The 13,648-nt window shown below is 37.7% G+C and overlaps 1 protein-coding gene across 6 annotated transcripts in view; it reads right to left on the reverse strand.

Moving 5' to 3' along the window:
- LOC130281585 (sodium-dependent serotonin transporter-like) overlaps positions 1 to 13,648 on the reverse strand; it is a 526,811-nt gene that overhangs the window by 261,426 nt on the left and 251,737 nt on the right. For all 6 annotated transcript variants that reach the window (XM_056528987.1, XM_056528978.1, XM_056529008.1 and 3 more), the window contains 2 exons: positions 11,067 to 11,286; positions 1,961 to 2,099 (listed from right to left, as the gene is read on the reverse strand). In XM_056528987.1, coding sequence (XP_056384962.1) covers positions 1,961 to 2,099; positions 11,067 to 11,286 — 359 coding nt within the window. The remainder of the gene's footprint in view (positions 1 to 1,960; positions 2,100 to 11,066; positions 11,287 to 13,648) is intronic.

Raw genomic sequence — 13,648 nt, forward strand, 5'->3', positions numbered from 1 at the left:
TTTGGCACCATAGGGGCTTCCTAAATGTGACATGCCCCCCAAAAACCATTTTAGAAAAACTCACTCTCCAAAATCCCACTGTCGCTCCTTCCCTTCTGAGCCCTCTACTGCGCCCGTCGAACACTTGACATACACATATGAGGTATTTTCTTACTTGAGAGAAATTGGGTTACACATTTTAGGAACATTTATCTCCTTTTATCCCTTGTAAACATTCAATAACTGGGTCTACAAGAACATGCCAGTGTAAAAAATGAAGATTTAGAATTTTCTCCTTCAATTTGCTGCTATTCCTGCGAAACACCTAAAGGGTTAACAAACCTTTTGAATGTCATTGTGAATACTTTGAGGGGTCAGTTTTTATAATGGAGTCATTTATGAGGTTGTTCAAATATGAAAGCCCTTCAAATCCACTTCAAAACTGAACTGGTCCCTGAAAAATTTCGATTTAGAAAATTTTGTGAAAAATTGGAAAATTGCTGCTATACTTTGAAGCCCTCTGATGTCTTCCAAAAGTAAAAACATGTCAACTTTATGATGCAAACATAAAGTAGACATAGCGCATATGTGAATCAATATATAATTTATTTGGAATATTCATTTTCCTTATTAGCAGAGAGCTTCAAAGTTAGAAAAATGCCAAATTTTCACATTTTTCATAAAATTTAGGAATTTTTCACCAAGAAATTATGCAAGTATCGACAAAATTTTACCACTAACATAAAGTAGAATATGTCATGAAAAACTATCTCAGACTTAGAATGAAAGGTAAAAGCATCCCAGAGTTATTAATGCTTAAAGTGACAGTGGTCAGATGTGCAAAAAATAGCCAGCAAGAACTTTTATGCCCTCTTGTGTCAAGAACCAGTGTTAACAGATCACTGAGATAACCTTTTCATGTGCTCCTAGAAGACTGGTACAAGCTGGGAATTAACTCTTATGCAGACTTCTGCTCTTCAAAACTGGGTTGAATGGGCTAGATCAACTCATAGCATGTGGATGTGCAGCCCTGTCTTTCTTTCAAAATTTGTGGTACTTGTGAAAATCGTAACAGCAGAATTATTGGTTGTCATCTACATTTCACAGAAACCATCTTTTGTATCAGAAACAACAATTCTTTGGCCATTTTACGCTACAAAAGATGGCTAGATTAAATTGGCATTTTTTCAGTTATAGAGTTCAATAGAATCCTGTGGAAACAGCTGATAATGCACATATTCTATTATTTATTAGCTGTTTTTAGAAAAAAGGAAAAAGGATGGGTGAAAAGATGGGACCAAAAACTGTATGTGAACATAGCCTAAGACCATGTTCTAACATAGTATTGTGGGAAACTTTTTGAACTGTAAAACGGCAGTTAAAAAAACAGTCATATTTTTTTTACTACCGAATTTTAGTAACCTCCGTTGTAAAATGTCCTTTTGTTCAAACATACATTGGACCAGATATATCAATCTGAGACAAAAATATGTCTGATTTAGCAACCAATCACATCTCATCTTTCATTAGACTAAAGCAATCTGAAAAATGCAAGATGAGCTGTGATTGGTTACTATCTGTATGAGGCAAAAATCTGACAGATTGATAAATCTCAACTCTTAATTAAATGGCTATAAAATGGCTCAAATATCTTGCAAATCTAAATTGGCATTTCTTTGCTATAGCTTTTGTTACATCCTAAAGAAAACTGTGTAAAAGACAGTCTATAAAATGGCTGCAAAATGAGGATAAAAATGGGAAAAAATTTCCCAAAAGCCAATAAAACAACTGAAAATTCTGTCATTTTTTTTTTTTCATTTACATTAACAGTTGTCAGAAAGGGGTGAGCAGAATATTAAAATGCATCATACTCTGAAAAAAACTCAAAAAGGTTTATTCACAGGTAATCATTTTTTATTGATGGGAAAGCCTTTTGTGCACAGAAAAGAAGATAATGAAAAAGGTAAAGTACAGTACATACCTTTCCAGAGGTTTTCACTCCTTTCCACAAACTGAAGTAAACTATAGTAAAGATGAGAAATAAACAGACAAGAAGCTGCAACCGTAACCCTCCAACATGATTTAAACCATCTGCTTCATGTATGCCCAGAACATGCCTCCTGAAAGAATAGGATTCACACAATTTAGACACTCAAAACTACAAACTATGGAGAAATTTACTATTGGATATACTGTATGTCATTTTCTGGAGTTTAGGCTACTCTCATAACCTAGTAAAAAGTGGGCGAGGCCTCCAAAGCTGGAAGATTTACTTCAGTTTATTCCAGTAAACAGCATAAATCATAGCAGAATTCTATGCTAGCGGACATAACTCTTAATGAATCTGCTATATCCAATTGCTACAGGATTTTACTTAAGACCGGGGTGGAAAACACTGGTTTCAGTAAATCCTCCCCATATTTCCATGGTCTATTAATAAATAAAGTATAAGAATCGTACATGAATATAAAATTTATTAGTTTTTTAAAAAATAGCAGTGTAATCAGCATGTTTGTCTGTACACCATTTATCTAAGGTGTTTGCCCACAAATTACATTTATCATCTATCCTAAGTGCCCAAGTCCCTGGGTTCTCGATTTGAAACAAATTACAAAATTATTCAATGTTAAGGCAAAAATAAGTAAGTCATCAGCAAAAAAAACAATTTTTGGGCTTTTTTGAATACCGGAAATCTTTCAGGCATGGGCTTCCCTAATGATAATGCTCTACATTAAGAGCGTACAATAGAACAAAGTTACAGTCCTCAAGTAGTCACAAAGGAGTAGGGGTGGGGGGGATAAAAGGTAAAATAGAGTAGTAAAGAATGAGATTAAACCAGATAAAAATGAATAAAGTAGATATTTAACCTCTTAACCCCTTAATGACCAAGCCCATTTTCACCTCAAGGACCAGGCCAATTTTATTTTTGCGTTTTCGTTTCTTCTAAAATCCATAACTCCTTTATATTTCCATGTACAGACCCATATAAGGGCTTGTTTTTTGCGTGACCAATTGTACTTTATAATGAATCCTCTCATTTTACCATTAAATATACGGCGAACCCCCAAAAAAATTTTATGGAGAAAATTTTTATGAAAACCCAAATTTTGCACATTTTGGAGGGTTTTGTTTTCACACTGTACACTTAACGGTAAAAATGATATGTGTTCTTTATTCTGTGGGTCAATACGATTTAAATGATACCCATGGCTAGATGCTTTTATATTTTTGTACCGCTTAAAAAAAAATCAAAAACTTTTGTACAAAATCAGTAATCTAAAATCGCCCTATTTTGACCACCTATAACTTTTTCATTTTTCCGTATATAGGGTGGTATGAGGGCTAATTTTTTGCGCCGTCATCTGTACTTTTTTTTAGATACCACATTTGCATATATAAAACTTTTAGATAATTTTTTATTAATTTTTTTTAATAAAATGTGACAAAAAAGCAGGATTTGTGGACTTTTTAAAAAAAATTTACGTTTACGCCATTCAGCGTACGGGATCATTAACATTATATTTTGATAGTTCGGACATTTACGCATGCGGCGATACCAAATATGTTTATTTTTAAAAAAATTACGCTTTTTGGGGGTAAAATGGGAAAAACTGACAATTAAAATTTTTATTGGGGGAGGGGATTTTTCATTACTTTTTATTTTTAAATTTTTCACCTTTTTTTACTTTTTATTTTTTACACTTTTTATGTCCCCATAGGGGACTATCTATAGCAATCCTTTGATTGCTAATACTGTGCAGTGCTTTGCATAGGACACAGGACTGCTCAGTATTATTATTATCGGTGATCTTCTGCTCTGGTCTGCTCGATCGCAGACCAGAGCAGAAGAACCCGGGAGACAGCCGGAGCCAGGTGAGGGGACCTCCGGCTGTCATGCTGGATGATCGGATCCCCGCGGCAGCGCTGCAGGCGATCCGATCATCCAATCAAAGTTCCGAAATGCCGCAGATGCCGTGATCTGTATTGATCACGGCATCGGAGGGGTTAATGGCGGACATCCGCGCGATCGCGGATGTCGGCCATTACCGGCAGGTCCCCGGCTGCTGCAGCCAGAACCTGTCGTGTATGACGCAAGCACCCTTCTGATGCTCGCGGTCATACACAGGACGTACATGTCGTTAAGGGGTTAAGGACTCAGGGCGTACCTGTGCGCCCTGAGCCCTATCCCGGTGTGAAAAACAGGGTCACGACGCATCACACCGGGTCGGTTCCGGCTGCTAACGATAGCCAGGACCCTGGGCTAACAGCGTGCGGCACCGATCGTTGTGCAGCACGCTGTTAACCCTTCAGACGCGGCGATCAAAGTTGACCGCCGTGTCTGAAAACGAAAGTAAACGCTTCCCGGCAGCTCAGTCGGGCTGATCGGGACATCGCGATAAAATCCTGACTCCGCGGCGTCTGATCGTCGATTGCTTGCTCCAAGCCTGAGCTATCAAGCCCCTATCTGACTGATCCCTGCAAAGCTATAGCTTTGCATGGAACAGCATAGGAGATCAGTGTGTGCAGTGATGGGAGCTATAGCACTGCAAAAAAAAAAAGTGAAAAAAAAAAAAAAGTTAACATAGGTCATTAAACCCCTTCCCTAATAAAAGTTTGAATCACCCCCCTTTCCCATTAAAAAAACTGTGTAAATAAAAATAAAAATTAACATATGTGGTATCGCCGCGTGTGTAAATGTCTGAACTATAAAAAGATATCATTAATTAAACCGCACTGTCAATGGCGCACGCGCAAAAAAATTCAAGTCCAAAATAGTGTATTTTTGGTCACTTTTTATATCATTAAAAAAATTTATAAAAAGCGATCAAAAAGTCAGATCAACACAAAAATGGTATCAATAAAAACTTAGGAACACAGCACAAAAAATGAGCCCTCATACCGGCCCATACGCGGAAAAATAAAAAAAAAGTTACAGGGGTCAGAAGATGACAATTTTAAACGTATAAATTTTCCTGCATGTAGTTATGATTTTGTTCAGAAGTGCGACAAAATCAAACCTATATAAGTAGGGTATCATTTTAACCGTATGGACCTACAGAATAAAGATAAGGTGTAATTTTGACCAAAAAAGCACTGCATAGAAATGAAAGCCCCCAAAAGTTACAAAATTAAATTTTTACTTCAATTTTGTCGCACAATGATTTTTTTTTCCGTTTCGCCGTAGATTTTTTGGTAAAATGACTAATGTCACTGCAAAGTAGAATTGGTGATGCAAAAAATAAGCCCTCATATGGATTTTAAGTTGCAAAATTGTTATGATTTTTAGAAGGTGATGAGGAAAAAATGAAAATGCAAAAACGGAAAAACGCTGAGTCCTTAACCTCTTAAGGACCCATGACGTATGCATACGTCATGGGTCCCGGTCCTGCGATATAACGCGGGGTCACACGGTGACCCCGCATCATATCGCGGCGGGCCCGGCGTCATAGTGAAGCCGGGACCCGCCTCTAATAGTGCGCGGCACTGATCGCTGTGCCGCGCGCTATTAACCCTTTAGCCGCGCGCTCAAAGCTGAGCCGCGCGGCTAAAAACGAAAGTAAAAGTGCCCGGCTAGCTCAGGGAGCTGTTCGGGATCGCCGCGGTATAATCGCGGCATCCCGAACAGCTGCAGCACAGGAGGAGGTCTTCTTACCTTCTCCTGTGCTGTCCGATCGCCGAATGAATGCTTCAAGCCTGAGATCCAGGCTTGAGCATTCAATCGCCGAAAACACTGATTGATCCATTCCTATGGAGATGGATCAATCAGTGTAAAAGATCAGTTAATGCAATGTTATAGCCCCTTATGGGAGCTATAATGTTGCATAAGAAAAGTGTAAAAAAATCATTAACCCTTTCAATTATCCCTTCCCCTAATAAAAGTTTAAATCACCCGGCATTTCCAAAAATAAAAAAAACATTATGTAAATAATAATAAAAATAAACATATGTGGTATCGCCGCGTGTGGAAATGTCCGATTTATAAAAATATACCGCTTTTTAAACCGCTCGTTCAATGGCGTACGCGCAAAAAAATTCCAAAGTCCAAAATAGCGCATTTTTGATCACTTTTTATACCACAAAAAAGTGAATAAAAAGTGATCAAAAAGTCTGATCAGAACAAAAATGGTACCGCTAAAAACTTCAGATGACGGCGCAAAAAATGAGTCCTCAAAGCGCCATGAACGCAGAAAAATAAAAAAGTTATAGGGGTCAAAAATGACCATTTTAAACGTATACATTTTCCTGCATGTATTCATGATTTTTTTCGGAAGTGATGCAAATTCAAACCTATACAAGTAGGGTATCATTTTAACCGTATGGACCTACAGAATAAAGATAAGGTATCATTTTTGACAAAAAATGTACTGTGTAAAAATAGAAGCCACAAAACTTACAAAATAGTGTTTTTTCATCAATTTTGTCGCACATTGATTTTTTTTCCCGTTTCACCGTAGATTTTTGTGTAAAATGACTAATGTCATTACAAAGTAGAATTAGTGACGCAAAAATTAAGCCATTATATATAATTTTAGTTGAAAATGTTTAAGAGTTATGATTTTTTAAAGTTAAGGAGGAAAAATTGAAAATGAAAAAACGGAAAAAGCCCGGGTCCTTAAGGGGTTAAGGGGTTAATAAGAAAATGCATACAAGTGAAGATGAGCTTATATGGTAGAGAGGGATGCAGTGCCCTTGCGATTACCCTCCAAAATAGCTGATAAAGACCAATAAAATTGCTATAAAAATATATATATGAATATAAAAATATATATAAAAAAAAAACCAGATAGTAGGAAGTCCTATAAATCAGAGATCATTTGTACACAAATGCATTCTTTGGTGTGGAAAGTTCCTGTGAAATAAAACTAGGGCACAGTACTTGTGGTGGTGATGTTCCCGTGAAGAAAAAGCAGTTCCCAAGTTGCGTATGAATGTTACTTGCATATAATATGCGTCCTGTAAATGGAAAAGCACTGCATCCTGTAGGGGAAAAGCACTATGGTATGGTGCAAAGAATAATCACAGTACTGTGCATATGGAATGCTTCTGTTATATGTTTGTGTCCATATATTACTGTGGAGGAAAAAGCAGTGGGATTATGTCCCTCTCACCTGATCCAGCTGGGCAACAGCCTCTCTTCTGTGCTTGCACTGCTGTCGGCACCTCTAGCTGTGCGGGGCAGCTGCTTGTTAGGCAGTTCGCCCCACTCAGTGAGCGCACAGAAGCAGAAGCGTGTTTGTGGCGGTGAGTGGGTTCGGCATCCTCACCGCTCTGTCTCCAGGAAAAAGCACTAAATTTGAATACTGGCCAGTAGTTAGTCTCTCTCCGCAATGGGTATCGATCTCTGTAGGGTAGTTGGCAATCTGTATTAGAGTCCTGGGGAGTGAAAAGCAGGCTATACGCATTTCAGGAGACTACTCCTTTCTTCAGTAGCTGGTTTATGATGGGGGTAGTGGTCCTTTTATATTATGCAATGGTCTGAGATCTAATTAGGAAAAAGAGGAAAGTTGGATTGTTGGAATGGAGTAAAGAGAGGGAAAGACACAAAAGACGGTGTGGAATAAGGAAAAGAGGGGAAATAGAGAAAATGTAGAAGGAACATCTTGGCACAGCAGAGCGTTTGCTGCAATGTGTTGGTAACAAAATAATAATAATAAATAAATAAAATATGAAATGAAAATATAAAAAAATCTTGGTGTAATGGTATCATCAATAGGAGATGAAATGAATAGAAATATGGGAAAAGTAGTAGTAAAAATCGATTATAAATCAGTGATGTTGGAAAATCTTACCGTAATGAATTGTTTAAATTAGTGTAGAATCAGCCTAAAACAGTGGGAATAACCATCATAATGAATCAATAAGTTTCATAAAAATGTAAAATGAACCAAAATGTATAATGATAAAACCACAGTGATGGTGATAATGTAAAATGGTGGAATAGTGATAAGGAGAATATATAAGTGTAATATAGCAAATAATATAAAAACAAAAAATACTAAGCTGAGTGGAGGTTTAAGAGAAAAAAAATATATACATTTTTTTACAAAAAATGTAATATATATATATATATATATATATATATATATATACACACACACATATTTTATATTTTTATATATATTTTTAAATTGTTTTATTTTAAACCTCCACTCATCTTAGTATTTTTTATATTATTAGCTATATTACATATATATTATCTCCTTATCACTATTCCACCATTTTACATTATCACTATCACTGTGGTTTTATGATTATAAATTTTGTTGCATTTTACATTTTTATTTAACATATTTATTCATTATGACTACCATTACTATTCCTAAAATTTTAGGCTGATTCTACACTAATTTAGCCAATTCTTTACGGTGAGAATTTCCACCATTAATGATTTATAATCGATTTATTACTACTACTTTTCCCAGATTTCTATTCATTTCATCTCCTATTAACAATACCATTACACCAAGATTCTTCATATATTTAAATTTCGCATTTTATTTTATATATTATTATTTTTATTACCAACACATTGCAGCAAACCCTCTGCTGTGCCGAGAGGTCCCTTCTACATTTTCTCTAGTTCCCCTCTTTTCCTTATTCTACTCCGTCTTTTGTGTCTTTCCCTCTCTTTACTCCATTACAACAATCCACCTCTTTTTCCTAATTAGATCTCAGACCATTGCATAATAGAAAAGGACCACTACCCCCATCATAAACCAGCCACTGAAGAAAGGAGTAGTCTCCTGAAATCCGTCTAGCCTGGTTTTCACTCCCCAGGACTCTACTACAGATTGCCAACTACCCTACAGAGATTTATATCCATTGCGGATAGAGACTAACTACTGACCAGTATTCAAATTTAGCGCTTTTTCCTGGGCACGCAGCATCAATCAGCATTTCACAGGACTGGAGACAGAGCAACAAGGACGCTGAACCTGCTCACCACCGCAAACACACTCCTGCTTCCGTGCACTCACTGGGGGAGATTTATTAAATTCTGTCCAGAGGAAAAGTTGCTGAGTTGCCCATAGCAACCAATCAGATCACTACTTTCATTTTTGAAAAGGCCTCTTTATAAATGAAAGAAGCGATCTGATTGGTTGCTATGGGCAACTCAGCAACTTTTCCTCTGGACAGGATTTGATAAATCTCCCCCACTGAGTGGGCGATCTGGCTTACAAGCATCCGCCCCGCACAGCTAGAGGTGCCGACAGCAGTGCAAGCACAGAAGAAACCGTGCCATGCTGTTGCCCAGCTGGATCATGTGAGGGGGACATAGCCCCACCGCTTTTTCCTCCACAGGAATATATAGACACAGACATATAACAAAAGCATTCTATATGTACAGGACTGTGATTATTCTTTGCACCATACCATAGTGCTTTTCCCCTACAGGACGCAGTGCTTTTCCATTATATGCAAGTACCATTCGTACGCAACTTGAGAACTGCTTTTTCTTCACAGGAACATCACCACCACAAGTACTGTGCACTAATTTTCTTTCACAGGAACTTTCCCCACCAATGAATGCATTTATGTACAAGTGATCTCTGATTTATAGGACTTCCTACCATCAGTATATATATATATATATATATATATATATATATTTTTTTTTTAATAGCTATTTTTATTGGTCTTTATCAGCTATTTTGGAGGGGAACTGCAAGGGCCCTGCGTCACTCCCTACCGTATAAGCTCATATTCACTTGAATGCATTCTTTTCATTAAATATCTATTTCATTCATTTAAATCTGGTTTAATCTCATCCTTTACTGCTCTATTTTACCTTTTCTCCCCCCCCCCCCCCTCCTCTCTCTCCTTTGTAGACTACTTGTGGACTGTAACTTTGTTCTATTGTACGCTCTTGGTTTTAAGTAAAGGAGTACTCCGGTGAAAACCTTTTTTCTGTTAAATCAACTTATGGCAGAAAGTTAAACATATTTGTAAATTACTTCTATTAGAAAATCTTAATCCTTCCAGTACTTATTAGCTGCTGAATGCTACAGAGGAAATTCCTTTCTTTTTGGAACACTGATGACATCACGAGTACAGTGCTCTCTGCTGACATCTCTGTCCATTTTTGCAACCATGCATAGCAGATGTATACTAAGGGCAGCATGGTGGCTCAGTGGTTAGCAGTGCTGGGGACTTGGGTTCAAATCCCACTAAGGACAACAATAAATAAAGCATTATTATTATTATTATTATAATAACGTCAGAAGAGAGAACTGTGCTCGTGATGTCATTAGAGAGCATTCCAAAAAGAAAAGAATTTCCTCTGTAGTATTCATCAGCTAATAAGTACAGGAAGGATTAAGATTTTTTAATAGAAGTAATTTACAAATATGTTTAACTTTCTGCCACCAGTTGATTTAAAAGAAAAAAGGGTTTCACCGGAGTACCCCTTTAAGCACCTTGGGTATTTGGTGCTATGGCCCATCTAGTCTGCCCAATAATCTGAATCCTATCAATAGTCCCTGGCCCTATTTTATATGAAGGATAGCCTTATACCTATCCCTATCTTATATGAAGAATAGCCTTATGCCTATTCCATGCATGTTTAAACTCCTTCACTGTATTTGCAGCGACCACTTCTGCAGGAAAGCTATTCCATGCATCCACTACTCTCTCAGTAAAGTGATACTTCCTGATATTACTTTTAAACCTTTGCCCCTCTAATTTAAAACTATGTCCTCTTGTGGTAGTTTTCTTCTTTTAAATATGATCTCCTCCTTTACCGTGTTAATTCCCTTTATGTATATAAAAGTCTGTATCATATCCCCTCTGTCTCTTCTTTCTTCCAAGCTGTACATGTTAAGGTCATTTAACCTTTCCTGATGATGAAGTAAATTATCATGTTAGTCATTGTGATCATTGTACTGTGCAGTTTATTGTTTTCGGCAGACTAGCTGGGCCAAAAGATTCTTACCTGCTGAAACACTCTATGATTCTATGCCTCTGTGTAAAAAGCTCCCAATCTCAACAATATGACAGCCTCTATAAACCATATTCATACACTGAACTAAAATCCAAATACTATACAGTCTTTACCATCTAAATTAAATCCACTTACATGCACTTACGTATAAAACTCTTCAGCAGGAGATTTGGAGTAATTTGTCCAAGTGACGTTGCTCTTTCCAAAGTAATTAGTGCAATTTAATGTATTCCAGGTGTTGTCACAACTTGTCCATGGCAAGGTTGTAGAAAAAGAGGAGTAGAAATAGTACAAAGCCCAAGCAATTATGGTATTGTAGTAGAAGGACACATACAATCCAATGATGCAAATCGCAAATCCAATGCCTAGTAAAATGGATTCACTGATTATAATATTGTAGTATAAGTATATGTACAAGCTGATGATGCATATTGTAAATCTAATTCATAGAAATAAAGAAGCACAGATTATGATTAAATTTAAGCAAAATTTTGAAAAGTTCAGTTTGCAGAAGTCCTGTTTAACTAAACACCCTACTGTATTGATCCAGAGGAAGGCAGCCCCCCCCAGAGGCTCATTTGCATCATGACAGAGGAAAGATTCCTTCCTGACTCCAATATAGTAATCAGAAAAAGTCCCTGGATAAACTTTCTATCCACATAAATATAGCATCCATAACTTGTTGAACTTGTTTATTAAGTCAATGTGGCAGTGAGTTCCAGTTTTAAAGCTAAGTGAATGTCAAAGTTATGGCGACATGCATTAAAGGACATCTGCAGTGATATAACACTTATCCCCTATCCACAGGATAGGGGATAAGTGTTTGATCGCGGGGGGTCCAAACGCTAGGCCCCCCACAATCTCCTGTACGGGGCCAACATGCCTCCTCCATGTAGTTCTATGGGAGAGTTGGGGATGGAGCGTTCGTGGCTCCCCGCCTCTCCCATAGAGCTGTATGGGAAGGGGGCGTATCGTCGATCTCAGTCAACACTACGCGCATTAGCCAAAGTACAGTGTTGCAATGCCAGGGCCCCATTTGGAAGATGGCGGGGGGTCCCAGCGGTTGGACCCTCCGCAATCAAACACTTATTCCCTATCCTGTGGAAAGGAAATAAGTGTTATATCACTGCAGATGTCCTTTAACCCATAGTTACTAACTGCTTGTTTAAAAACACACTGCACTAGCACATTTTTTATGCTTTTTAACATTAAAATAAAGGTGCATAAAGTATCCCTTTTTGTTGGGTGTTGCAACAGAATTTGTGTCCTAAAATAGTGAAGAACAAATTTTCTTTTTTTGTGGATCATGGTTTGTGTATGTGTAGACATGGCTGGTAGTAGCAGCAGAAGCAGCAAGGGTAGTGGACTGGTGGCATGTGTAGTAGCCAGCAAACAGCAGGCAATTGTGGACTGGTGGTAGCTATAGCCAGTAGACAGCAGGCAGTGGTGGACTGGTGATAGCTGTAGTCAATGGACAGCAGGCAGTAATGGACTAATTGTAGCTGTAGTCAGTGGACAGCAGGGGTGGTGGACTGATGGTAGTCATAATAGCCAGCAGACAGCAGGGGCGGTGAACTAGATGTAGTTGTGGTCACCTTTATGTGTGTTTGGCTAACATAATTTTTTTTATATAGGACATATACACCAATTTATTTAATGTAAACTGATGCAGAATTCTTGCACATTCAGCTTAGTAAACTATTTGAATTACTTAATATAGCATTTTGGTAATAAAATAGAATAATTATTACTTAGTTATTTGCATCTGAATATTATACTTGCATGCTTCAATTCTCGTAATGTTAAAATTATGTGAAATTATGGGAAAACTTTTGATTATTGAGTGCCATGCATAAGTATCACCCCCCCCCCCCCCCCCCCTTGGACATGTTTTCACTGTTACAAACTACCATATCATCAACACAACCTGCATAGTACTTTAAGGGTACATTCACACATACAGGGTCCTGCGCATATTTGATGCACAGGATTTGAAACTGCCGATTAGAACTGTGCTCAGTCATTTAGTTTACATTGAAATCTGCAGCAGAAAATCTTGCACATCAAATGCAGCGCGTGTGAACGTACCCTAAAAGTGAAAAATACCTTTTATTGTATGACAAACAATAACGAGAACAAACAAGTTGACAACTGTTGGATACATAAGTAGCTACCCCCCCTCCTTCTTAGTCAATGTTTGGTAGAACCATCTTTTCCTGCAATTACTGCACAAGTCTTTTGGAGTATGTCTTTACCAGCTTGGCACATCTAGAGATGGAAATGTCTGTCCATTCTTCTCTTCAAAAGATAAAGACTGTCTGTGCAATTTTGAAGTCTTGTCATAGATTCTCAATTGTACTCAGGTCTGGGCTTTGACTGGGCAATTTTAGGACATTAACCTGCTTTGATCTACACCATTCCATTATAGCTCTGGCTGTATGTTTATGGTCATTGTCCTGTTGAATGATAAACTTTCCAGTCTCAATTCGTTTGCAGACTGCATCAGATTTTTTTGTCACATTGCCCTGGATTTGGCTCTATTCATCTTTCTATTAACTCTGAACAGTTTCCCTGTACCTTCTGAAGAGAAGCATCCAAACAGGACAAAGCTATCCTCACCATGTTTCACTCTGGGGATGGTGTGCTCAGGGTGTTGGGTTCTAGCAGAAGCCTAGTTGTAAATTTCAAACAGGATTTGTTGTGGCTTACTTTCAACAATAGCTTTCT

Source organism: Hyla sarda, chromosome 1, assembly GCF_029499605.1.
Source record: "Hyla sarda isolate aHylSar1 chromosome 1, aHylSar1.hap1, whole genome shotgun sequence".
NCBI classification, from domain to species: Eukaryota; Metazoa; Chordata; class Amphibia; order Anura; family Hylidae; genus Hyla; species Hyla sarda.